This window comes from Sapajus apella, unplaced genomic scaffold (assembly GCF_009761245.1).
Source record: "Sapajus apella isolate SASKATOON/1434 unplaced genomic scaffold, GSC_monkey_1.0 scaffold97, whole genome shotgun sequence".
Classification (NCBI taxonomy): Eukaryota; Metazoa; Chordata; class Mammalia; order Primates; family Cebidae; genus Sapajus; species Sapajus apella.
Window position 1 is genome coordinate 1,896,592 of NW_022437037.1, and position 26,866 is coordinate 1,923,457.

Below are 26,866 nucleotides of genomic sequence, written 5' to 3' on the forward strand. Positions count from 1 at the left end.
CCCCCTTCCCCCTTCCCCCCTCCCCCCTCCCCCCTCCCCCTCCCCCCTTTTCCTTTTTCCCTTCCCTTCCTTTTCTTTTTGAGATGAAATCTCACTCTGCCACACAGGCTGGAGTGCAGTGGCATGATCTTGGGTCACTGTAGTCTCTTCCTCCTGAGTTCAAGTGATTCGCCTGTCTCAGCCTCCTGAGTACCTGGGATTACAGGCGCCCACCACCATGCCCAGCTAATTTTTGTATTTTTAGTAGAGATGGAACTTCACCATGTTGGCCAGGCTGCTCTTGAACTCCTGACCTCAGGTGATCCGCCTGCCGTGGCCTCCCAAAGTTCTGGTATTACAGGTATGAGTCACCAAGCCTAGCCTAGCCTAAACCTCTTTTTTATAAACTATCCAGCCTCAGGTATCCCTTTATAGCAAATGCAAATGGACTAATACAGAAAATACCCCACTTCTAGTACCTATTTCCTGTGTTAGGCCATTCTTGCATCACCATAAAGAAATACCTGAGGCTGAGTAATTTTAGAAAGAGGTTTAATTGGCTCACAGTTCTGCAGGCTTGACAAGCATGGCACCAACATCTGCTTGGCTTCTGGTGAGGGCCTCAAGAAGCTTACAATCATGGCAGAAGGTGAAGGAGGAACAGCCATGTCACATAGTGAGAGCAGGAGCAAGAGAGCCAGGGGTGAGGAGAGGGGCGGTCCCAGACTTTTAAACAACCAGACCTCACATGAACTGAGTGAGAACTCATTTATCACCAAGGGGATAGTGCTAAACCATTCATGAGAGATCTGCCCAGTGATACAGTCACCTCCCACCAAGCCTTGCCCCTAACACGGGAAATCACATTTCAGCATGAGATTTGGAGGGGGCAAACCATTTCACAGGGCCTTCTAACTGACAGCTGATACCACTGATGCTTCTTTTCCCAGGCACTTTCATGGGTATTTCAGAGATTCCACGAGTCCCTTGACCCAGGCAGATGCAAATCGATTTTGGGGACCCCTGCAGCCTCTTCCATGCCCCGCCAAGTCTGGTGCACGCTGCCAGCTTTCTGATGCTTGGATCCCCTCCAGCCCTCAACTGCTTGCCAGCTTTCCTCACACGGGCCACCTTGGTCCACAGGAGGCTATACCTGTCCTCATTTTAACAGACCTGTGAGCACAACAGACCCACCTGTGGCCACCACTGTCTTCTGGTACAGCTATTTGGTCTTGTCAGTCCTGAGTAAGGCACCGCAGGTCCTCTGAGTCTCCTGACTGCTAGAGGCCCAGTTCAACCTCCCCAGGGGGGCTATGGAGACTCCCCTAACTATGTGTGAGTAGAAAAAGAGAACAGCCCAGGGCAAGGGGTAGACTCTCTCTCCACATGCTCCCCTCTCTGGAAACGCTCTCTGCCCGTTTATAGTTTCAGAATGGATGAGTGGGAAGGGCCCTCTGTGAGGAGCTCCAGGGCTAGAAGGCCAGTGGTGGCCTACTACTCTGGAATTTCACATCTCCTTTGATCTTGGAGTCCCCCATCTTAGCAGCCTATCATGTCAAAGTGAAGCAGAAGAGGCGAGACTCAAACCTACATGCCTAGATGTGGCCCAGCTCCTCACCAGTACAAGCAGTTCCCCCAGCATCTGCTGCCACCATTTCCTGTGGCCTAGGAATCTGCCCTAGGAAGGGTGATTGGATGCTATTTGCAGAAAGCAATGATCTAGGCCAACCAGGCACAGTGGCTCACACCTGTAATCCCAGCACTTTGGGAGGCCAAAGCAGGATGATCGCATGAGCCCAGGAGTTCAAGACCAGCCTGGCCAACATGGCAAAACCCCATCTCTACAAAAATAAAGAATTTATCTGGGCATTATGGCGCATGCCTATAGCCCCAGCTCCTCAGGGAGCCAAAGTGAGAAGATGGCTTGATCCCAGTAGGTGGAGGCTGCAGTGAGCCACGGTCATGCCACTGAGCTCCAGCTTGGGTGACAGAGCAAGACCCTGTCTCAAGGAAAAAAAAAAAAAGGGAAATGAACCAGGCCCTCTGAGTGATGTGTGAGACAGCTCTTGGCTCAGTTAGGACCTGTGAGAGCCGCATGTGTGAGAAACAATGTGTGTGAATGTGAAAGTGACCAGCTCCCAGGCTCCACTGTGAAACCTGGCCAGAGAAGGGTTTCAACACAGACTTTCTGTGCAGAGGGCCCCAGTGTGCTGGAGAGCCGCAGGGTTTGGAAGACCTGGAGAGGGCCTGAGTCTTTGGGAACTGGATTCTCAGCATGGGCAAGAGGGATACGGAGAACACTGAGTCCCCTTCACATTGGGCAAAAATCACCCTGTGCACCAGAGGCTCAGGGTGGTACCCGCAAGAGCTCCCAGTTGCACAGTTGTCAAGCCTCTTCCTCCAGTGAGAAAGCACAGACTCCAAAGGATGAGACTGGACTGTGAGCTCCCAGCTCAGCATGAGGCAGAGGCTGGACTGGAACCCAAGTCTTGTGACTCCAAGTGGAGTGGTTTCCCCTCTGCCACAGCTGCTTCCCATTAATTTCCAAAGTGCGATACTTGGAAAGTGCCCCTGTAAGCAGCAGCAGGGCTGCCAGGCTGCTTAAATAGGGCAGTGCTGTCCCAGGCAGGCCACTTGGATGCTGCCGGAAATCTGTGGGAACAAGGCTTCCCGTCCCAAACACATGTCCTCCTCAGCAGCCATGAGCACTATGCCCGTCTTCACAGATGGACGATGGCCTCCAGACATCAGTCCCAAACTGAACTTCTAATCCTGTCCCCAAAGCCTGACAGTACCAGGGATACCACTCCACTGACGGTCACCCCAAATGCCCCTCCCTCCACACCCCCAGCCTGTGGCCTCAGGTCTTGGCCACATCCAGTTGCTCTCCAATCAAAGCCAACTTTCTAGGGTACACATCTGAATGAATGCATCAGTGCCCCTTCCTAAAAAATCTCTACACCTTCCCTTCACTGAACTCCAGGCTTCTTCAAAGGCCCTGCCCTGTCACACCAAGTCTGTGCACATGCTATTCTGTCTGCATCCATCACTGTTCTGGAGCTCTTGCACCCACCTGGACATAAGGCTTTCCAGGGGTTCCCTCTGTGTTCTCATGTGCACCATGCTCAGGTCTCTCGTTCACTGGGTGCTCACCCGGGCAAGTTCCTGAACTCTTCAGGTTCTGCATCCTAAAATTGAGATAGCAACAGTACCTGCATGGCAGTGTTATTGTGAGGCTTAAATAAGATCAGGTATATGAAGCATTTATCACAGTTCCTGGCACCTTGTAGATGCTCAGTAAATGTTAGCTGCTGTCATTGTTACCATCATTATTGTTGTAGTTATATTATTGGTGTAGTTGTTACCTTTACGTATTTATTATTGTTACTAAAAGTAGATGTCTCTCCTGGTGTAATTACCTGGTTACTTCTCTCTCTCCCACACTTGACTGTAAACTCACCTTTCTAATCCAGTGTAGTATCTCCAGCTTCTGCCCCAGGGGCAGGCCCAATGTCTGGGCTCAGGAAAAGTTTGTCATGTGAAGGAGGGAGGGATTCTGTATGGCTTACTCGTCACAGGGAGGCTGTCAGTCAGGGTCACTGGTCCTTTTTGCAGATGTAGAATTCAGGTTCAGAGGTGTGAGGTGACTTGTCCAAGGTCACTCAGCCTGCAAGTGGCAGACACAGGTGAGGTCCCAGGCCTGTCTGAGTCTTTGCCGTCGCTGTTCATCATCCCATCTGCTCCAAGGCTATTTCTAAGAGGCCCTGGGCTCTTTTCTGTTCCAATCAATGAGTGGTCTGTTGGGCAGCATGTTGCCTTTCTTGAAAGAAATGTAATAAAAACCAGATTTTTTTTTTCAACATGATATCTCGTTCCCCACAGAGACTGTCAGTTCTCTTATGTTCCAATAAAACTGCTAAAGAAACAGCCACTTAAAGAGCTTTAAAGATTATTCATGGAAAAATTATGCTGAGGAAAAATGGAGCAATCCTCTGAGATAGTCAAGCCACATGGTCAGTTTTTCCAGCTGTCCGTGCCATATCGGGGCTGGCAGCAGGAACTGCACACTGCTCAGCCAGCCCAGAGCCCTGGTGCATTATGACCACCCACACCCTTGCCCCTGCTCCAGGACATGGAGAAACAAACTTGCCAGCCACCCGGCTCACAAGCGGTCCCAGAAGACACGTGTCCCTGGTGCTGTCACGTGGTGGCCACCCGAGGCTTGGCAGGGCAGGAACATGAGGCCTTTCAGTAGCAGAGGGTGTCACTTACCGGCAGAGAGGCCCCCCCCATCCCTGGGGCGCAGTTGAATGGGAATTCTTCTGCTTCCGCGTCAGACCCAGGCTGTTGGTCAACAATGCAGGAGAGGGGAGGAGCTGAGACCCGGAGCAGGACGAACAGCATCAGCCTTGAAATGGCGCCCAGGGAGGCTACAGGCTCTTCTGCTGGGTCCCCCACCCTTCCTCCAGCTGGGTCAAGGGGCAATTGAGGCCAGGCATGCCTCCCAGGGCCATCCACAGCCAAAAGAAGAGGGGGTGGGTCTGGGCCTAGTCCTAGAGGAAGAGTCAAGAATTGAATGGAAGAGACCAAGGGCAAGTCCAGTGGGTTTGGGAGAGACTGAGCATGGGAATCAGAGCTAGAGGCAGGAATCACATGGTGACAGGCAGGAAAAGGATTCAGGCAGGAATGAGCAGGAAGGGCCAAGGAAGTTACCAGAAGAGCCTTGGAGCCTCCAGTCTCACTGCACCCCTCCAGCTTTATGCCTGCAGAGTACCTCTGAGCCCTTCCTTTAAAGTGGCAGTGATAAAAGTACTAACCTCATAGGAGTCAATGAACAGGACTTTGACATGTTGACTCAAGCCTAGTACACCGTGCATAATAGATGCTAGTTTCCATCACCTTGCCTTTCTCAAGAGTAGTAACTGGGTCTTACTCACTACAGACTTCCTGGAGAAGGTGTCCCCTGTTTACTAGATCACTTCAGATACGGTCACTATGTCCTCCTTCCTCATGTTCTGACCAGGTCCCAACCTCTCAACAGCTGGCCTACCTCCCTAGCCACAAGAGCGCCACACACCTTGATTCAAGTCCTGCCTCCAGCGTGTTTGAGCTCTGTAAGCCCCATCTTCTGATCTGTAAGTGGAGCTATTAAGAGTTTCCTCCTCAAGCATGATAGCACAGGCACAGAGCACAGCACCAGGTACATAACATTAGGTTATATTTATCATCATTATTATTACTACCACAACACGAGGTAGCCTTGGGTTCCACTCCAAGCCACAAGGGAAGGAGCAATGCAATTTGACCTTTAGAAAACACTTTTCTGAGTCAGGGTGGGAGCCAGAGTGACTCAGGCAATGAGACTGTAATCCCTCACACACGGCTGCTGATAAACAAGGCAAGATCCACCCTCTACATGGATTCATTTCTTGAGCAATATGGGCAAAACCAAAACAAAGCAGGATGGTTTCATTCTTCCTTTTCCTCTCTGGAACAAATGCGCGAGATGTTTCCTTCAGAACAGAGCCTGCCTGTGTGGCAGCACTTTGAGCGGAGTTTCTTCCTCAGGGGTGCACAGCAGAATCACCTGGAGAGCTGTGGCCGACTGTAATGCCCAGACCCACGTGTGCCCACAAAACGACCTCCAGGGATGGGCCCAAGAAACTCCTTTTTAAACAGTCTCTCCAGATGGTTCTGATACATTCCTTGGCTAAGAATTAGAGCCTCAAAGAAGCTGATGACCACATGGAACCCCTTGCCAGGAAAATGCACACATACAAAAGCGGAGCTGCACTTTCAGTCCTCTGTACACCTCAGAGGGCTTCCATACACCTCTCCTGGAAGAGAGGTGAAGTCTAGGCCAAGAACCTTTACTTTAGAGTTACGCCTCTTCAGTTCCATTATTGTCCAGCAATAATACTGGTCTGTCAGATCCTGTTCTTGAGATGCCATCTGAAAGCAGGAACTTGGGCCTTGGAGAGCCTCCCCTCTCTCCTGCCACCAGGCTAGTTTATTTAGGCAGCTGCACCAAGAGGCAGTGTGGGGTGGTGGGGTCTTTTTGTTAAGGTTCTTTGAACTGCAGCAACAAAGACAGACTGTGACTGACTTCTACCAAAAGAGGAACCATTCGGCTGCGTGTAGTAGTTCATGCCGGTAATCACAGCACTTTGAGAGCCTGAAGTGGGTAGATCACTTGAGGCAAGGAGTTTGAGACCAGCCTGGCCAGCATGGTGAAACCTCATCTCTACTAAAAATACAAAAAAAAAAATTAGCTGGGCTTGGTGACACACGCCTGTAATCCCAGCTACTCGGGGGGTTAAGACTTGAGAATCACTTGCATGCAGGAAGCAGAGGTTACAGTGAGCTGAGATCGTGTCACTGCATTCCAGTGTGGGCGACAGAGCAAGATTCTGTCTTAAAAAAAAAAAAAAAAAAAAAAAAGGAACCATTGACTCACAGAATCCAGAGAGGGCTGAACAGCCAGGCCAGGGAAGGACAAGGATGCACTGGGTGACAGGAACAACTGAAACAGAACTCCCTTCCACCTCACTTTGTGGCCTTACTCAGTGAGGTTACTTTCTTTTTCTGTCACCACAGATCAGATTCCTCATCACAAGCAGGGAAACGTGGCCATCCATAGTATCTAGGTTTTATTTCTCATTAATCAAACAGAGATTGTCCTCAAATGCTTTCTAGGCTCAAATCCAAAAATCCTGGGGAAGGCGTCCACTCGTAGACCCATCAGCTGGGGCCAGAGGCAAGGCTGCATTGGACTGGCATTGCCTCCCCTGTCTCCATCAGTGGGAGGAGAAGGTGCTTCCTGAGAAGGTCCTGGGCAAGTGGTCCCAGGTATCCACTCTGTACACTCATGAGGCCTAGACGTGAACCTAACCCCATCGCCAGCCAGTTCCTGGACGCATGCTTGATGCCTACCCACTGAGCTTCCACTACTCTATTTGCATGTTAACGCCAATAGTACCTCAGAGGAGAGCCATGTGGATTAAATGTGAAGGCACTGCAGGGTCAAGGCAGACACAAATGACACACTCAAGTTGGGTGGTTGAAGGAGAATTTCACAATGGGGCTATTCACAAAGATGTGGGCAGAGTGTAGGGGAACCCCAAAGGACAGCTCAGTACCCCAGGGATAGAAACAGACTGCCACCTCTCAGGAGTGACCCCATAGGGAGAGAGCCAGAGGAGGCAGTGCCCCAGTCTGCTCCCCATCAGCCTAACCCAGTGAGGAAACAGAGGGGGCCAGGGAGCCCCCCTGACCTAGCCCCACGTGCAACCCCCTGGTCCATGGCACAGAGTGAAGAAGGGTGGAGGACAAATCTGGAGGAACAGATGGAAGATTCCAACACAGCAACAGCACCTGGCATAGAATAGGTGGCCACTATTTTTAAAGTAGTTTTACTTTAAATAATGAAATTGTTAATGCATAGATGATACCGAACATCCCCCACCATCTGTATTTAACAGCAGTTAACATTTTGCCAGCTGGAATGTACTCACGTGATATCAGCTCACTGCAGCCTCCACCTCCTGGGCTCAAACAGTCCTCCCACCTCAGCCTCCTGAGTAGCTGGGACTGTAGGTGCACACCACCATGCTGGGCTAAGTTTTGTCTGTTTTGTAGAGATGGGATTTCACTATGTTGCCCAGGCTGAAACGAAAGTTTTTATGATTTATCTATATTTATACCTGTAGATGAAGTTTCTTCTCTTTGTAGAATTGTTTAGTGAATAAACCACAGCTCATTTATCTATTTCCCTACTGAGGGGCGTGTAGATTGCTTCTACTTTTTTGCAATGATGCAGGGTGCTACCTTGATCATCCTTGTATATGTGGCACCTCCTGTATATATGCAAGAGTTTCTCTAGAGTAAATACCTAAATTAGAATCACCAGATATAAAAGGCAGGGCATCTTCCTTTATTCAGCATTGCTCATTGCTTTCCAAATATTTTACATTCATATAAGCCCCAAACTAGAGTTCCTATTCCTCTACATCTGCCAATGCAAGACATTGTCAGGCTACATTTTTTTTTGTTTTGTTTTACCATCTGTTGAAATAAAAAGAGATCTCCTTTTACTCTCATTTGCATTTCCATTATTACCAGTGGGGTTCAGCATCTTTCCTTATTCTTACTGGCCATTTGGAGATTCTGTTCCGTGAATTTGCCTTTCGTATCTTTTGCTTGTTGTCTGTGTGTGGTTTGGCCTTTCTTAACAGATATTTGAAGTTCTTTGTACATCTGAAAGTTAATCCTGTGTTGGTTTAGGGATGACATATACCTTCTCCCAGACTACGACTCATCTTTAACATTGATTTTGATGTCTTTTTTGGTTGGTTGTTTCGGCACAGACATGTTTCATTTAAATGTTGTCAGATTTATTCATCTTTTCCTTTAGAATTTGTGTTTGTTCTTTCTTCCCTTTCCCCAAGATTATAATGATTATGTCCTATTTTTTTCCCAGTAGTTTTGCTTTTCACATTTGTGACATTAATCCACCTGCTTAACATAAGGCAGGACTCTAATTTTGTCTTTTTCCACATGGAACCCAGTGGTCTTGCCCCTCATACTGTAAAGTTCCTCCTTTCCTTCCTCACTGACTGGTAATGCCGCCACCGTCAGGAGGCAGGTTGGGCTCTCACTTTGTATTCACTGAACTGCGTCTGCATCCATGCCCAATACCAAACTGTTTGAATATTACTGTTTAGGCTTTGTTCTGCATTCCAGTAGGGCAAGTCTTGACTACTTTGTCTCATCTCTTTTCCATCAGGATTTTAAGATCAGCTTAAATGGCCAGGTCAGGAAGAACTTTGAACACCATGTCATGGACGGTTTCAGGCAAGGCGGTGGCATGGTCAGCTTCACATTTTTCAAATACTTGTGAGGCTGTGCTTGGGTTAGATTTTAGAACATCATACTGGAGGCAGGAAGACAATAAAGTGTGGGGGCCCAGACCACTCAGGGACAAGAGAGGAGGGCAAGGGGGCACTGTGCAGAGCCTGGAGGCCCTGGTGACTGCAGCAAGTGAGGAGGGGAAGAGAGGAGAGAAGAGGCAAGTTGCTGTGTGGGAGGAGCCGAGGGTGGCCCCCCATTCCAGGCTAGGCGACTGGGTAACCACAGTGCCTCCTGCCAAGACTGGAAACAGGAGAAGGAGTTGCAGGCTCAGCCTCAGCTGTGCTGTACTTGGGGCATCTTAGGAAAGGGCAGATGGAGGGATAGTGCCAAGAGGTGGATATATGGGTCTCAAGCTCAGAAAAGAGGACTGGGCCAGGCCAGGTGGCACCCTCCTGTGGTCCCAACTACTCAGAAGGCTGAGGTGAGAGGTTTGTTTGAGCCATCTGAGCTGGGGATATCGAGGCTGCAGTGAGCCGTGATAGCATCACTGCACTCCAGCCTGGGTGACAGAGCCAGACCCTGTCTCAAAAGAAAAGAAAAAAATAGGACTGTAGTCAAGATTTAAGAGTCATCAGCTATCTAATCAAATAAAAAGCAGGAACCATAGAGGGAGGCCTGTGGACAACTCCAGCATGAGGGGTGTTAGAGGAGGAGGAGCTCACGGAGGAGGTGGTGACAGAGATTGAAGAGGCACAGGAGAAGCAGGAGAGTGTGTGGTATAGCACCTGCCACAGAAGGAGGGCATTTTGAGAAGGAGTGGCGCCAGGTGCCAAGGGCTCTGGGAGGAGGCTGGCGAGCCTTCATTGGTTTGGCAAGAAGGAGGTTAGTGGATGTGTCTTTAGGTACAGAAGTCAGAGCTGAGTGACTGGAGGAGCACAGACCTCCATTTGCTGGGAAAAGATCCAGTGAAGGACCTTGGTATACAGGAAAAGAGAGACTAGAGCTTGCCTATAGGCTGGGGGAAGGAGCCAGAGAGAGGAGAAGGGGAAAGTGAGGCAGAGAATTCTCAGATGGGTAGGACCTAAGGGGAGAGATGGGCCCGGGCCTGGCAGGAAGGCCAGTGTGAATGGAGGTGTGCATGGCCGCTGCAAGGGTGGCTGTGAGAGATCCCACCTGACAACCAGTTTTCTCACTGAAGTAAAGAGTGGCAGCATTTGAAAGGGTTGGAGTCTAGGAGTTGCCTGGGGGCCCTAAGGAAAGAAGGGACATTTTAGACTGTTACTGAGAACAAGAAAGTTGGCTAAGGCCTAATAAAGGGATTGGCAGAGGGAAGTGAAGAAGGTACCTGTGCAGAGTGGGGCTGGGAAGGAGGGGGAACAGCAGAGGAGACAACTTACTGGAAGTAAACACTCAGCTGGCAGCAGGAGTTCAGAACTGGAGGTGATGCCCCCGCCTCCTGAATCCACCAGAATGTCAGACGGGGCCAGACTTCCCACAGTATATAGGCTAGGGGCGTGGATCATTATTTTCGACATTAAAATAAGAATGACCCAAGCAGGCTGGAGGACATGGGAACCTGTAGGCCACTGGTGGGTCTGTAGGGCCTTGTGGTAGAGTTCTGTGAGGGCTTGGACTTTATGGGTCCCCAGGGAAGTTCTCCAGCTGTGGCCAGGCGGCCGCCCCCTTGGCCTCTTGATCTGCTCTGCTTTTGATGTGCTCTGCAGGAAGCAGCTGAGTCCCAGTGCCTGGCCCAGATAGCCAGAGCTAGGCAAGCCTCTGGAGTCACCTCCCTTAAAGACCTCCCTTTCCAAGCCACAGAAACTAAAGAGTGCCACAGTGGCCAGGGTCACATTCCTCCTGACGTCGTAGTGGAAGACGTGGCCAGCATGAAGGATTCAGCCTCGGTCTCTGTGTATTGTGCACAGTGAGGCTTGCACCCCAACTCCCTGGCTCTGATGACCCCCATGACTGGGTTGAGAAGGACATGGTGATAATTACCATAATAAATTAAGTACGAGGGCTAACTATGAAAGTCTGCATACATTACCTCATGGACTTCTTCCAACCACCTGCAAGGTGAGTTGAATTATTTCCACTTTTCAGATGAGGAAACTGGCACTCGGGATAAGTTCAATAACCTATCCATGGTCCCAGGTAGTAAATGAAAGACCTGAGATCTGAACCCTATCTGTCTAGCTGTGCTCTTGCCCCTTTTTGTTAAATGAGTACACAGAGACCAGAAAGTGGCTATATAAGGGCTCAGGGGTAAGGGAACAGATTTGGTGTTAGAAGACGCACTTTTAAGTCTCACCTTTGTCGTTCACCAGCTCGGTGTCCTTGACATGGGGAAGCAGGGCCAGGACTAGGCTGCTTATCCCCATGTCCATCCATAGTGCCCTCCCTTCAGCCAGTGGGTGCCATGCACAGTAGGACACTGGCCATCCTGAGAGTTGGTTGTCGGCCTTGGGAGTCAGTTGCTATTGACAATTACTACTGGGAGAGGGAAGAATCAATATCTAATAAGTAAGAAGCTACAGGGCTCATATGAACCTTGCCCCACCTATGACTGCTGGGCCAGTTGCCTTACTCCAAACCCAGGGCCCACCTCCACACCCCAACCCAGGCTGCACAGCCCCTCCATCCCATCATAACCCCTGTCATTGCTCTCTGCTCTGTTCGCAGGTCCCTCTGCTGGCTCTGGTTCTGCAAGGTTCAGCCGGAGGCCCACCTGTCCTGATACATCTGTTGCCGGCAGCCTCCCCACACCTCCAGTCCCCAGACACAGGAAGAGCCACAGCCTAGGCAACAAGTGGGTGATTGGGCAAGCCCTCCCTCAGGGCTTCACACTTTCCTGCACATGGGCCTGGACACAGTGCAGGGAAACACTTGCTGGCTGGGTCCCTCCCCTGCCCTGTTCTGGAAGTTGCTGATGAGAGCTCTTGGAATCCTGGCCAGTGTGCTTTCCTGAGGCTGGTGGGGGCTCAGGAAGAGCTGAGGGGCACTGTGGCAGCACTGACTCCATACCACCGACAGGTGTCTCAGGCTGAGCAGCTAATGGAGGAAGGGTGCAGGGAAGAGCAGGGAAGTAGCAGTGGCATTCCAGAGAATTTGCCCAAACCCAGTTAGTGACTCATGGAGAACCCCAAAGTCCAGTGGACACCAGTGACTGTCATCCAGGGCAGTGTTCAGTTTTTCATGGCATCTGCCTATAGAGCAGTGATCCTGCTGGCTCACTCAGCCCTGTGAGGCCCACAGCCGGGGACACGCGTGAGTCCTCAGCATGGCTGGGGCAACTATGCCTGTGTCTCCAGGGCATGAGGCACAGGCTTCCGAACAGATGAGTCCCTTCCTTCCTTTTTTCCTACCTTCTTTCCCTCCCTTCTTCCTTCCTACCTACCTATCTACCTACCTACCTACCCACCCACCCACCTATCTACCACTTCTAAGGCACAAGCCTCAGCCAAGCCCAGGCAGGCCCTGGAGGAGCTCCAAGGCTGAAGGAGAAAGAGTTGCTTTCTCATTGTTCCACAGCCTTCTGTGCTAGATACTTTGCACATACCTGTCAAACATGATCTCCCTGAGTCCCCATGCAGGCCTCTGAGGTGGGTGCTATTATGACATATTTTGAGAATGAGTCTAATGAGGTTCAACAAGGTGAAGTTCCTTGCAATGGTGGAAAAACATCAGAGCGAGGGTCTGGACCAGGTGTGTGTGACTCCAGGACTAGACACCCTGGCCACAGGCCCATTGCCCCTCATCTGTGCCTCATCACTCACAAGCAGCATCTGCTCACTTGAGCCTCCTAGCCACCTGGGAGACAGGCAGGGCAAGTATCATTATCCCCACTGGATGGATGGAGAAACTGAGGCTCAGAGAAAGGATGTGACTTGCCCAAGGTCATGCCGTGAGAGAGGACAGAGCCTGGGCTGTACTGTGGCTCTGGGTAGAGGCCTTTTTCCTGCAGCTGCACCATCTGCTCCGGCCCCAGGCAGATGTAACCACTGTCACTCCATAGATAAGGAGCTTTGCCTTCTTTCTTCCTTTCCATTTCCAGTATGATGTGTCAGTTGAGTGTAGTTGAGAGTAAAAGTGCGACATTCCCATCGGAGAAAGCAAGGCACCTACTGGACGACAGTGTCCTAGAGTCCCGCAGCCCCCGAAGGGGCCTGGCCCTGACCTCCTCCTCTGCTGTCACCAATGGACTCTCCCTAGGTAAGCGTCTCCGGCCTGCACATGATAGGCTGTTGGGCTGTAGGCCCAGCGTGTGCTCCATGTCTGTCTCTGTGTCACTGTGCCATGCCCAGTGGCGCTATCATTCTGGGGGACCCAGTGGCCCCTCACCTCTATGCAGAGGTGGCTGCCTGCAGGAATTGCCCAGAGCCAGGGAAACCTTGTCTCCTAGTCTCATGGGCGTCATGAAGAACCCTGGATCTGTCCTCAGCCTACTGGTGGCATGGCAGGCAGCTAGAAGCAGCAGCCAGACACATCCCTGAGACCAGCTGCCCTTGGCTGGCAGCTCCCCACACCAGACTGGACCACAGTCAGGCTTCTGTCCCTGAGGGATCATGACCCATAGGGCCCTACAGGGCAAAGCAGGAGAGGCTGCCAGGGAGGGTAGCTGGGTGGGCCACTGGGTTCTCTCTGCGTACTTGTCTTCACACTGGGTAGCTAGAAGGAGGGAGAATAAAAAATTGATGTTCATGGATGAAATTGTATCACTGTCAGCCAGACATGATGCTTATGGCAATAGAAGAGACAGAAATTGTGCTGCTGAGGCTGGGATAGGACGAACTTGACGTTAGGACTCAGGGCTGGTGTTGAGCTCTGCTTGTAGGTCCGTCCCCCTGCAGTGTCCAGGTCAGCTGAGGACAAGTGGCACCACCCTGTCATTACTGCCATTAGGCCAGTGCTCTTCTCTGATGGCTGTTGCCTTTCAGTGTGCCTGTGACTCCGTGGTCTGTGTGTCTGTGTCTGTTGGCTTCCCTTAGCAGGAAGTCCTCCCAGGGCTGGTGATTCGACCAGTTGCCGAGCTAGGAGTTGATTTTGTGAAGACTGCAGGGCAGAAGGCCCAGAGCATGGGGGGTGAGGGGCGGGTGGGGGTGAACAGGAGAAAGAGGCAGGAATCACTCCCACATCCCTATGAAAGCAAGTTAGTCTCAGAGGGTGTGGGCAGTATCAGTCCAGGGGTCGCTGTCTCCCACGCCCTGGAAGTCTGACAAGCAAGTTCTGTGTCTGCCTCTGTCCTCAGAGGAGATCATCCTGTTTGGAGTCAGTCAGGGTTATACAACGGCTCAGGACAGTGCGTCCAGGGTTCCAAGGTGCCTTGGGAGAAGAGTTCCAGGTTCTATGTGTGGGGAAAGGCTGGGTTGAGCAAAGGTATGCAGGTTTCTTCCCAGAGACGCAGCTCTGCTGGTGGTGGGGAAGAGTCCTCTAAGAAGGCATCAGAGTCCACAGGTCCCACATTCTTTGGTCATGGAACCATTTTCCTTGGAGTGTCCGATGGGACCTGAGTTCTGAGGAATGCCCTCTGGGAAATGCCGGCCCAGTGGCACTCAGCTGGGCAGCAGAACAGCTGTTTTATATCCAGAAAACTTTCTGAGCTGCCCGAGTCCAGGCCTTGCTATTCCTGAGACCGAAAACGGAGTCAGATGCAGAGCTGTCCAGCATCCAGACGGGGGAATCACAAGGTTGTTTGGTTCCCGCCTCCTCAAGTTGGGGAATTGAAACTTTTTCTTTTTGGGCCCAAAGCCCTGGGTAAGTGGCCATGTGTGCATGTGCCCTGTTGAGAGCTGGGCTGGTCCTCCCCTCTGTGATGAGGGCCATTACTCAGACAGATGCCAAGGGGCCTGGGATCCCCTGCCTTCCCCTTTCCCAGTGCTTGGCCTTGTTGCTCTTTCGGGCAAAGACCACCGAACCTCAGAGCCTCAGATTTTCTCCTGTCACCCAAGCATCAAGGCACAGTCCAGAAGCATCGTGCATGGATGCTTGGGTGACAGGAGAAAATCTCTCCTTGGAGAGGTCTTAGAGAGCCCAGGAGAAACAGGGTCACCCACTCAGCCCAGAGGGACAGGCCTGAAGGAGAAATAGGTAGCAAAGCTGTGGGGCCCAGCCCCTCTCTGTGACTTCACTGGCCAGGGGTCTGCAGGGGCTCTACCTCAAGGCTTCTGTCTAATGCCAGGTAGCTACGCTGTGACCCTTGGGGAAGAGGTACTCATTTGGCCTTACCAGGTGAGGCCTATTCTAGTCCTGGCTTCACTTGGGCCAGAGGGAGGCAGTGGTAGAGTCAGGTCAGGCCCAGAAGAAAGCCAGAGGACCCAGACCTCAATGAGCCAGTGGGCAGGTAGCTGCAGCCCTCAGGGCATCAGGAAGGTAGTAGAGGATCTGCCTGGAACAGTGGGATGGTGCGGGGAGGGAGGTGGTTCTTTGACCCTCTCAGAGCCGAGTTAGAACTAGCAGCAGCAAAAACTCAAGTACATTGAGGCTTCCAGCGTCAGGAAGCAGTTTCTGTGGCACTTCTGTGAGCTCAGGGGCCTGGGCCCAGTGACCCAGGAGAACGGGCCCCTCTTCTGTGAGGCCATTGTGCTCATTGACCTGTGTTCCTTTTCCAGGCAGTAGTGAGAGCTCAGAGTTTAGTGAAGAGATGTCTTCAGGGCTGGAAAGGTGAGTGTGGCCTCAGCATGGCCTCCCTCCCTGGGGAGGTGCTCAGGGCCAAGGGAGCTGGAGACAGGCCCTGTCCCACCCACCGCATGCTGGCCTCTGTGAGGCTGCTCTGTGGCTCCTCCAGCCCCCTCGCTGGGGCAGGGCCAACTAGGAGGGAGGATGGAAGAGCAGGATGGGTGTCGGGTCCCCAGCCCCCATACTCTGAGCAGCCCCACGCCTCCTCTGGTCCAGGAAGGTCTTCCTCCAGTACAGCTGCAGAAGGCCTGGGAGTAGATTTGGCCCAAAATATGGGTTCTTGAAAATGGAAGCCTAAGAAGTGGTCTGGTCTTGAGATGGGCATGTGGCTCCGCCTGGTGGGGTCTGAGAATATTGCACCCAAATGGCCTCAGGCCTTGGGTATTTATTGACCCCCACCCTGCTAGGCACTGGTGACAGGAAAGCGGCCACAGCCTCTGCCTCCTTTGAGGCTCCCTCAGCCCAGGGTTTGGCTCCCCGGGAGAGCCTGTATGCCAGGGCCCCAGGCCTCTTGCTCAGGAATTCCCATTGCACATACTCCATGTACTGGTGTTTTCCTGTGCCAGGTGCCAGGTGGTCTCTAGTAAGGCAGGAGATGCTGTGAAGGGGGTGCCCTCACAGCCATGGCACCACCAGGGGTGAAGGGCATCATGGTGACTAAAGGTCTAATGGGAGGTGGGAAACATCCAATGACACAGAATGTCCAGGAAAGGCAGGTTTGCACCAGAATGCAGGGCCCTGGGCATACATGCACACTCACAGTGACACACTCACAGGTACACACACCTTACACACTCACATATACCCAGGCACACACTGTACACTTGCACTCGCCTATTACATGCAGTCTCACACATACACAGACACGTACACAAGTGCTTGTATACACATTCATATAATCACTGTCACACGTGGGTGTATATACTTTCACACATGCACATATGCATGCATGTACACGCACACATTTTTGTGCACAAACATACGTGTGTGTGTAAACACATGCACACACATGCACACACCACTCCTCTTCTGGAGCTGAAGCTTCTCTCCTCGGTGCCCATAATTCTAAGTTGACCACAGAGAAGATAGGTGCTGCCTAGCAACTCCTCCCAGGGCAGAGGAGCTGTCTGCTGGTCAGTGCTCTTGGTTGAGCATGGCCTGTGCCAAGCACTGTCTTGGTGCTTTGCATGCACAGACATACTGAATTCTGCACAGCAGCCATTCATAGTGTCCCCATTTTATACATGTGAAAAACAAGGCTCAGAGAGATGAAATGACTTACCCACTCCACACTCTGATATGAACAGAGCTGAGCCACACCCAACAGCCTCCTGACCACTGAGGGACCTCTTCATCACTGCTCCACACCTCGGCCAGATACGGGGACTGCGCCATATAGGACAGTCAGTCTGTCTGCCTGTGAAACCCAAGATGGGGGATGGCGGGGGAGTGACGATGTGCCAGCCCTCAGAGGCTCTCTCTTCTCCCTCTCCACCCATCTGGGTTGCTCAGGCAAATGGGCCAGTAGCTTTCACTGGGAGCCACCCCAGCGATGGCGAGGAGAACCAGACAGGCACAAGGGCAGACTCCAGAACTCTCAGCACCAGTCAGGGGACTCCTGGGGACACCCTAAGGGAGATGGCTTACAGGCAAGCAGTACCTCCCCTGGCCTCAGGCCAATGAGAAGACATCAAATGGCAAACAGTCACAGATCCTGAAGAGCAATTAGACCTGAACCTGTCTTTCATTCATTCATTCTTTCACTTGCTCATTCCTTCATTGACTCACTTATTCATTCAGTAGCTGTTAAGCAACTGCTCCCTGCCAGACACCACACTACTAACTGAGGGTATAGCAGCTATAGTTCCTGCTAAGTCCTCATGACTGAGATTAGAGCTACTAGGAAGGAGGATGGCGAGAGAGAATTCCTTGTCCCAGGGAGACGATGCTGGTTGCAATGCCATCATCATCGCTGTGGGCCACAACATTTCACAGCATTTAGATCACTATCCATCTGAATATCTAGAGTAAGTGATTTTGGGATGGTCTCATGGCTGGTGCAGATGCCTGGCCCCACCTCCAGCAGCCTGGAAACAGCCCTGCAGGGAGGATGTCCTGTTTCTCACCCTCTGAGGATGGCTCTTGGCCCAGCCCCACCTTGCTGAGGGGAGCAGGAGGCCACCTGCTTTGGAGGATGCCAGTGGGCCTCCAGTCAAGACCCAGGCTCCGTGCAGTCTTAATGACCCCAAGCAAGACCCAGGTCCCTTGGCCACGGCCTCTATCCCCATCCTGCACTGCCTCTTACATTCCGTGAAGTAATCCACACTCACAAATGCACAGGAGCATTCTGGGCCTTCCTGGAAAGTCCATGGGAGAGTTGGAGGGGAAGATTTACCTCTTACAGCTTGAAAATCTTCATTACATGTGGCTCTTTTCTTTCAGTTACTCACCTTCATGCTCTTACCTGGGTCTTCTCTATTCCTGATCTTCATGGGCCCAATCCTTAGCTCTTCCAGGTCCTCCCTCCACTCCCAGCTCTTCCCCCAGGCCAAATCCTCCTACTCTATAATGGGAAGCAGATTCTCCCTTCCTGGGAAGACTGTCAGCCTGCCTGGGCCCAAAGGCCAGCACCTGCCCTGAAAGAGCCTCTCCTCCTCTTTATGGAAAGATGCTGTAAGAACACAGCTTTCTCTGCATGTTACGCTGCTTGAGCAGACAAGAGACTGTGGAGCCAGAGCCAGAGGTGCAGGGGAAGCCTGGGCCCCACTCAAAGAAATGAGGGCGTAAGAGAGGAGAGGAGGAGGCTTGGTCATGGTGGGGGAGACAGCATTTTCACCCACAGCTCTGAAGCTTAGGGACCACAGTCTTCTATCGAAGATTGCCACCAGCCCCTGCCCCTCAGCCTTGATAATAAGCCTGCCCAGGCTAGGAAGAGAAATAGAGCTAGATACCAAGGTGAAAGGCAGGGAGACCCAGGGCCAGTTCCTCCATACCACACACCCCTGGCGGGTTGAGGGCACACCTTCATCACCATGAATGCCACTGTCAGCAGGCAGGCAGCAGTTTCTGTTGTCTGGCCAGGGGTGGGACCCTATGTGCCTATCTGGTGAGTTTGCCTTCCCTGAGTTTACACACGTAGATGTCTCCTCCTTGGGTGGTAGCCAGAGTTCAGACTGCAGATGGCCAGTGGATCCCCAAAGTGTCTGGCCATGAAGAGCTCCCACACTGGAGCTGGAGCCCGCTGAGGCCTGTGGAACCGCTGTACTGCCCCCAGTAGGAATGGGCCTGTTCTTACTGGACTGTGGAACAAGGGTGCAGAGAACAAAGGGGACCCTCTTCTGCTCTGTATCCTATCTCTTCACCTGTGTCAGCCTTGGCAAGGTCACGGGGCCTGTGGGGCCAGGGAGGGGCAGTGAGACCCAGGGAGGTGTGTGTTAATTACTTCTGAACTTCCAGGCTGCCTTAAAGACCCTCCTCTACCCTTGAGACCCAGAATGAGGACAGGGTGGTGGTCCTGGGCCAGAGGGCCACGGGCAGGAGTGGGCCTGCTCCTCTCTGTGACTGCACCTAGTGTCCCTAGTCAGCAGTTTTCCCCACCTCATGCCCAGGAGAGTAGGGGTGAGGAGGGAAGGGGAGCCTCCAGCACACTCTGCTTTCCCAGAGAGGTGGGGAGGCATTCAATGACCTGGTGAGGAGGGCTGTGGGCTTGTGTCAGGATGATCCAACCAACCTCAGGCCCCTTGGAAACGAACAGGAAAGGGAGCGTTTAATCAGGAGCAGCAGTAATGGATAACAGGTGCCTTTTTCTGCCTGATTTGGAAAGCAAGTGTTGGCACTAAGATGAAAACAAGAATATCAGCCTACGAGTTAAAGTATTTTAAATTAGATGTTTTTAAAAAGACTAACAAAATGGATTGCAGAGGCGATCATATATGTACATGTGAAAATAGAGTCTCACTCATCCTATTTCTGGGCTGTGGGTTTATTTAGTGAGTTTATTTTCCCTGTATTCTCCAGATTTTCCACAATGGGTAAATGTTTCTTTTCTACCCAGAAAAACAATTAACATTTAACTTTATAAAAGAAGACGTAATCAGTAATGATTACTAATCAGTTTTTAACAACTGAAATATGATAGTGCCACAAAGTTGATTACGAAACACTTGGCCACCATCTCCCCTGGTCGGAATCACCAGTCTCCATGGAAGGGCCTTCTCGTGTGAGGCACGGGCTGTAATGCAGGTAGTGGGAAGAATGGGGGATGGGCGTCCTCGGAAGGCCCAGGATGAGAGGAAGCCCCTCTAGTGAGAGAGGGAAGTGCGGCTGGGGCAGGGTTACGGGGGCATAGTGCACAACCCTCTCTGAAGAGTCTGTTCCTCTTCCTGCTCTGAAGGAGGTGAGGGAATAGGTCAGAGCTCAGAGTCTTAAATAAGTCCTGCCAGGTCCACAAAGGATGGGAAGCAGTTGTGCAGGATGCAGTGGGAGCCCCCAACAGGTCAACCTACATTGGGTCCTAGGCTCAGAGGTGGCTTCTGGAGAAGGGGATGGTTAAGCAGTAGTCCAGGACATTTAGTGAAGAGGACCCTCGGGGAGGGTCCTGAGGAGGCTGTGGGCTGTGAGTCATGCACCAGGCTGGAACAGGTGGCCTAGGGTGTGGTATCTGTAAGAGTCTCGTACAGGAGAGCTGGGCCCCATGGCAGGTTCTGTTCTCTCGAGTTGTCAGTGTACCTCCACAGTGAAAGGCACAGCCAGCCATGTTAGGGGACCTGAAGTTAGGACCACTGATCCTCCCAGGCCCTTGGGTAGCTCTCAGTACCTCTGAGCCTCCATTCCTCAGCCCTGTGATGAGGCTAGGCATGGTGAAGACCTAGCACATCTGAGGAACTGATTTAGGGACTTTTTTTTTTTTTTTTTGAGGCAGAGTCTCACTTTGTTTTCTAGGCTGGAGTGCGGTGGTGCTGTCATAGTTCTCTGCAGCCTTGATCTCCCAGGCTTAAGCAGTCCTGCTGTCTCCACCTTAGAAGTAGCTGGGTACAGGTGCATGCCACCATGCCTGACTAAATTTTTTATTTTCATTTTTCAGTAGAGATGGGGGCTCATTGTGTTCCCCAGCTGGTCTCAAGCAATCCTCCTACTCCTACTACCCAGCATGCTAGGAGGACAGGCAGGAGCCATGGTGCCCAGCCTGAACTGGGGACTTTTATGAATTTCCCTCGATAGGTACTACTTACCAGCAAGAAGGCAACCCAGGAGTCTAAGGGTAGGTAGGGGGAAGAAAAATGCCCTCAAATGCAATTCAGTCATCAAGGGAGGGATGGACTGGAATGATGGCAAATTTCTGCCAGCACTTGCTGGCCTTCAGGATGACACTGGACTGTGGGAGGGCTCCTCCAAGAGGTTGCTGCAGACAGTGGCCCCCAGAGTGCTATAGGGTGGTGCTGTAGGGTGTTCAGGGAGTTGGGTGATGCAGTTTCTGTCCATGTGAGGTTTACCTGTTTGTTTTAGCTGGAAGGATTATCTGACATCCTTAGGGAGGCACCAGGAAGTGGAGTCATGGCAACAGAGCACTAAGCCTGCTGTCCCCAAAACTGAGTTTTAAAAGACACTTGTTTCCTTCCTTGAGAAGATCAGAGAACCCTGGCATATGCCCAGGTTTACCATGTCACAAGGTTGCCTCTCAAGCCCCAAACTCTGCAGTATTTTGGGAGAGTCGGGCCAGGCGCTAGAGGCGATCCTGCAGGTGATGGGTCCCTTTGGCTGCCATGCTTCAAGTGTGGGGAGAAGGTTGGAACATCAAATGGGTACAGGAAGTGAGTCTTCTAAGACAGAAGAGGGTAAAGGAGAAAGAGGGCCATTCTCAGGGTGACTGCCACAGAGGACTTCACTGTCCCCCCAACCTGTGGCTGAGGCCAGGAGCCCAGGCTCTCATTCCTCCCTTGAGTCTGGTTTCCTTGAGTTCATCCTGCTGCCAGGCGCCTGGCTTCAGTGCTCTGAACTCTTGGCCTGTCTCTCCTGAATGAGACTCAGAGACACTGAGCCCTGGGCCACCTGTCCCAGCTTGGTGCATGACTCAGAGCTTGAGGCCTCCTTAGGTCCCAGGACCCCTGTCGAGGGATCATTAGGATCCTCTTCATCCAATGTCCTCTGGGTGGCAGCCCAGTTAGACAGTTTGCCAGCTTCTGTTTTGGGTTTCCCTCCAATATGTGATCTTTTGCCTCACTGCCTTAGCTGCAGACACTAAAGTCTGGCAATTGACGTTCCGGCCAGCAGACTGAGGTAAGTCTGCAGAGAGAAAAGTGCACAAAGAACACTCTGCCTCTAGGTGCCAGGGCCTTTTGCTTGACTTTGTTTTTGAGCCCTGCCAGGCAGCTACTGCTGCTTCATGGTTGCTGAGAAATTTCTGCCCACAGCTTCTCTGTTCAATACCTACAATTTCTCCAGAGTCAGCAGCTAGGGGGCAGGACACTCCTTCCATCTCTGTCTATCCTTCTCTGTGCATATCTGCTTTACCCCTCCCCAGTCTCTCTCAGGCAAGATTTCTGGACTTCCCAATGCACAGAGGGGAAGATGGATGATACCTCAGAGCTCTCAAGTTTACATGTGATAGTTTTGCCCAGCCACTGAGCCTCAGTTTAAGCCTCTCAAATCTGGTTCCTAATCACCAAGAGAGAAGATCTGGCTTACCTGGCTTGGACCACTGCTATTGCCCTGTCCCCTCAGCTGTCACAAGGATGGGGGAATGCAGTACAAATGTGGTTCCTAGGGACCCACTTAGTGAATCAGGGACATTGCCCAGAGAAAAGTGGGTGACCCATACAGAGCAAATATCCTTCAAAAAGACCTGCTAGAATGGAGATCCCAGGGCCCAGCAGAATTCAGGGTGGCAGCTTCCTGCCTGAAGATGAGAGTGAAGCATCAGAAAGCGGCCAGGATAAACCATGGCCTAATTGGACTGGCTTCCTATCCAGAGTGTGTGGGCTCAGGTGGACACTGCTGATGAATAGCATCACCTGGGCCCTTCCACATGTACACTCCTACCCGGGCACTGTGTACGTGAGGCTGGGGCTCTGTGTACAGAAGACTAGGAGAAGTGTATTAGTCTTTTCTCATGCTGCTGATAAAGACATACCTGAGACTAGGTAATTTATAAAGGAAAGGGTTTAATTGACTCATAGTTCAGCATGGCTGGAGAGGCCTCAGGAAACTTACAATCATGGTGGGAGGGGAAGCAAGCATCTTCTTCACGTGGCGGCAGCAAGGAGACATGCCAAGCAAAAGATTTGAAAAGCCCCTTAGAAAACCATCAGATCTCATGAGAACTCACTCACTATCACAAGAATAGCAGCATGGGGGTAACCACCCCCATGATTCAATTAACTCCCACTGGGTCCCTCCCATAACATGTGGGGATTGTGGGAACTATGATTCGTGATGATATTTGGGTGTGGACACAGCCAGACCCTATCAGGGAGGGAACCTAATTCTGCTAAGACCAAGATTACCAAGGCCTCAACATAATTATTTTCTGCTCCTCAACCTCCTGGCCCAGAAACAGGGACTTAAGTCTTTATGAAATGTAATCCCCAGGATATTTACAACCTAATGTGTACCTAGAAAAAGATGGAGTGAAGATGGCCTTTCAGACCCACTTGAATAGTCTGAATTGTCATGATGCTGTTGGCCCAGGCAGTACCCTGGCTGCTTCCACCTCAAAAGCAGCATCCACTCTTCCTCTTCCTCGTGTTGTGATCTTGGGCAAGTGACTCCACCTCTTCAAGCATCAGACTCTTTATCTATAAGGTGGGGATAATGATAGCGCCTACCTCACAGTGTTATATGAATAAATGAGATGCTGGATGAATCCTGCTTAGCACACTGCCTGGCACCCACTGTCTCATCACCACTGCCACCATCGTTACCACCATCACTGTCGTCATTCCATCCTCCCACTTTGACCATCACCACCACCACTACCACCATCATCATCCCATCATCTCATCATCATCATTGTCATCATCCCATGACCCCATCCTCCTCCTCATCTTGCACACCCTTTGGGATTGTTCCACCTTGTTGCCAGTCGATGTCTTCCCTAGACCCAGGTTCCCTCAATTGCCTGTTGCAGTCCTCTTTCTCCTGACTCCACCTAAGATCCCTGAGAGGGGGCAGTCAGATGGCCTTCCTAGGATACAGTGTTCAGCCACATGTTCCCAGAATGACACTGGGAAAGGTGTCTGTGGTTCTGGGTTGTAAGCCCCCATTTCAGTTACCAAAAAAAAAAGAAAAAAAAATCCATGATTTCTGGGGTTCCTCTGATACCACCACCTGATCATTTTTGCGTTTTCTGGCCCCGAACATTCAAATAACAAATTTTCTCAAAGTGGAGACACTTCCAGATTGTCTGGTTCCAGTGGCTGAAGATCCTAGCTCCTCTGTGCTAATGCTGGCCTTCTAGGTAGCCAGAGTTGCCTTGCCCAGCACAGTCCTCCTCCAGCTCTGGGCGGCTCACCTGGGAGGGAAGGCTGGCCACTTCCCCTGACTCTGTGTCCTGAAGGCTGGCCTGGAGAAAAGTCACACTGGTGCTGCCCTTCAATGCCTGGGGTTGCTCCTCTGGCTCCAGAGAGAGCAGGTTCTGACTTTCAGAGCCTGGAACAGCCACACTGGCACAGGCCCTCCACCCACACCAGAAAGTGAGCCTCCCTTTGTGAACACTTGCATCTCTATCTCTAATGGCAGGCCATTAGGGTGGGACAAGTGGCTTCGCTTCCTTGAGTTTCAGTTTCCTCATCTAAAACTATGAGAACATGGCCCCCTCACAAAGCTGGGCGTGCTGGTGTGTGAAAGTATGTAGTTGGCACGTGGTATGCAGTTGAGAAGAGGCAGCTGCTCTTCAGCACCAGGCAGCCAAAACTGCCAGGAGACTGCTCCAGTGGGCCACCAAGGGACCAGGAGACCTGGGAGGTGGCCCCATCCTGGGAGATTCCCAGGCCTAGGAATCTTGTGGTCATTCTGTCTCAGACACTGACAAATCCCAGGCAGCGTGAGTGCAGGTGGGGACCCACAAGTAGACGTACCTCAGAGAGTGCAATGCTAGAAGGGTCCCCACGTGGACTCAGTCCATGTGACAGAGCCCACCATGTTTGATGGTGCTGCTTCTCCCTCTATCCTGAAAGTCTGCATGTCACAGTGTGGTGAGGAGCTTGGGCTGTAGAGTCAGACAGTCCTGGGTTCAAGTCCTAGCTTACAAGGCTCATGCCTTGGTCAAGTAGATTCACATCACTGAGCCTCAGTTTCCTCATTGTGGGGAGGGTAAGGGTGCTTTACACAAAGCCTCAGTGACAGCATGAGTGCACGTGATCAGGTTGCAGGGGCATCAGAGCATGTGAGCGCCCACTGCCTAGTGTCTGCTTGGTCTGTTGAGAGCTACCCGGTGGTCCCTGGTGTCCTTGTGCTCCCCGCCAGTCCACTCTTCACCCCTTTAGGGAGGACATGAGGAAAGGCCCCTTACAAGGCTAACCTGCCTGGAAGATGCTCGTTTCAAGCTCTCCATCAAAGATATCATTCCATCAAACATCTGTAAAATACAAAGCCATGTACTGTCTCATGTAAAGGGAGAGAATGACAGGAAGAAGGTAGCTGCACTGGCCCCTGTACCCTGTCTGAGGTACTGTGGGAACTGTGGACAGTCCGCTGCCATCACATATTCTCCTCAGGTAACAGGGGAAAAGACTCAGAAGAAAAGTGGCAAAGGGGCCAGAGGGCCTGGCTCTGGGAAGGGGGACTCTATCCTCAACTCCAAACAGGTGGCAGCTCAGAGCTGGAATCCAGCTCAGATAAGGAGGAAACGTCCCTGGGTAGCAGACAAAGCCACAAAGAATCTCACTGCAGAAAAGCCATTGTCAGACCCTGCTCAGAAGAAACCCTGGTGATGGCTGGAAGAAGAGCAGCCCTGGAGGCAGCCATGGCTGGTTCCCCTGAGCAGCACGGCTTCCACACAGGCTTGGGACCTGCCATGCTAGTACACTCACCTGTGAGGTGCTCAGTATGTGGTGCCAGGAAGAGTGACTTTGGGGACTGTTTCGCTTGTCCAAAATGAGAGATTCACGGTTATCTGCGTGGGTCATATTCATTCACTGTACTCCACCCCTCTTTCTGGGAGGGAGGTGCCATTGGGCCAGTGGCCAGGGAATTGGGCACACCAGGGCCTCCCTCCTCTGTGCCACAGCTCAGTAAGGGTGGGGATAGGGTCAGCCTATGACCACCCTGACACCAGTTATGTTAGAGGACTGGGGAGCCAAGCTCATGCTATGATACGCCGTCATCCAGAGAGGAAGAGCCGATGGACAGGAGACTTGGGGGGCCAAGAACAGCTGTCCCAGCTAACCGTCAGACTCCCGCCAGCCCTGAAATTGGGTCCCTGGACAGTGGACCCAAGATGGTCATTAAGAAGAGCTCCTTCCTGGAGGGAGGGCAGAGGCCCTTGGGCAGGTATGATGCACCTGCTTCAATGCATGAGGGCAGCCCCACACCACCCACAGGTGCCAATGTCACAGAGCGACGTGCAGCAATGTACGGCTGACCATGGAGGACTGAGGGGATCTTACAAAGGAACTCTGGGCCTCATCTGACTTTATTAAGTTGACTACATTGTATTCTAGCCAATGGGCAAGAAGAGCTGTGGTCAGAGAATAGGCCATGCTTCAAGGGTGGGAGAAAGGTTGGAACATCAAATGGATACAGGAAGTGAGTCTTCTAAGACAGGAGAGGGTAAAGGAGAAAGAGGGTGCCTCCATGCAAAGAGGCTGAGCAGGAAGCTGCACGTTGCCCCAGAAAGGCTCACTGCCGGGGAGCGCAGGCAAAAAGAAAGCCAGAGGGCTGCCCACAGAGTAACCCTGAGTGTGAACTCCTGGATGCTGCAGCAGGTCACAAAGCAAGTTTGCAGAGACCTGGCTAGAGCCACAGAGGAGACTGTCCAGTGCAGAGGATGTAGCACATAGAAGGCTCCAGTTGCATCCTGGTGAATGACACCCAGGCCCAACCTGCAAGGTTGCCCACAATTCTGTGTGCACTGTTAACGTGGACTTGCCATGGACTGTCTGGGCTCTACAGTGCTTTGAAACATCTCAGCCCTAGGCTGAGGCAAGTGGGCGTGCCTGGATTTTAGTCATGCTCTTGACCCTGGAAAAATGGTGAACACTCAATTAAAAGTTGAAAGAATTAACTGGGGACTTGGGGACTCTGAGGGGTGCTGTGTTTAGTGGCCTGGCAACTCCAGGTGTGCTTGCAGTGTGGCCGAGGAGGCCGGGAGGGAGGTTGCTCTGTGGGGCTTCCTGGGCTAATTGACCATGTAGTCCAGGGTGCT

The 26,866-nt window shown here is 51.8% G+C and overlaps 1 protein-coding gene and 1 long non-coding RNA gene across 17 annotated transcripts in view; both read left to right on the forward strand.

Moving 5' to 3' along the window:
• The window catches only part of RALGPS1 (Ral GEF with PH domain and SH3 binding motif 1), a 377,570-nt gene that overhangs the window by 331,630 nt on the left and 19,074 nt on the right, over nt 1-26,866 (forward strand). For 13 of the 16 annotated variants that reach the window (XM_032257277.1, XM_032257279.1, XM_032257274.1 and 10 more), the window contains 3 exons: nt 11,512-11,638; nt 12,884-13,041; nt 15,438-15,489. In XM_032257277.1, coding sequence (XP_032113168.1) covers nt 11,512-11,638; nt 12,884-13,041; nt 15,438-15,489 — 337 coding nt within the window. The remainder of the gene's footprint in view (nt 1-11,511; nt 11,639-12,883; nt 13,042-15,437; nt 15,490-26,866) is intronic. The other 3 variants (XM_032257287.1, XM_032257288.1, XM_032257289.1) reach the window with 2 other exon arrangements.
• LOC116535862 lies at nt 15,496-26,721 on the forward strand. Its single transcript, XR_004262375.1, has 2 exons — nt 15,496-21,288; nt 26,222-26,721. It is a non-coding gene; the product is annotated as an uncharacterized LOC116535862 (long non-coding RNA).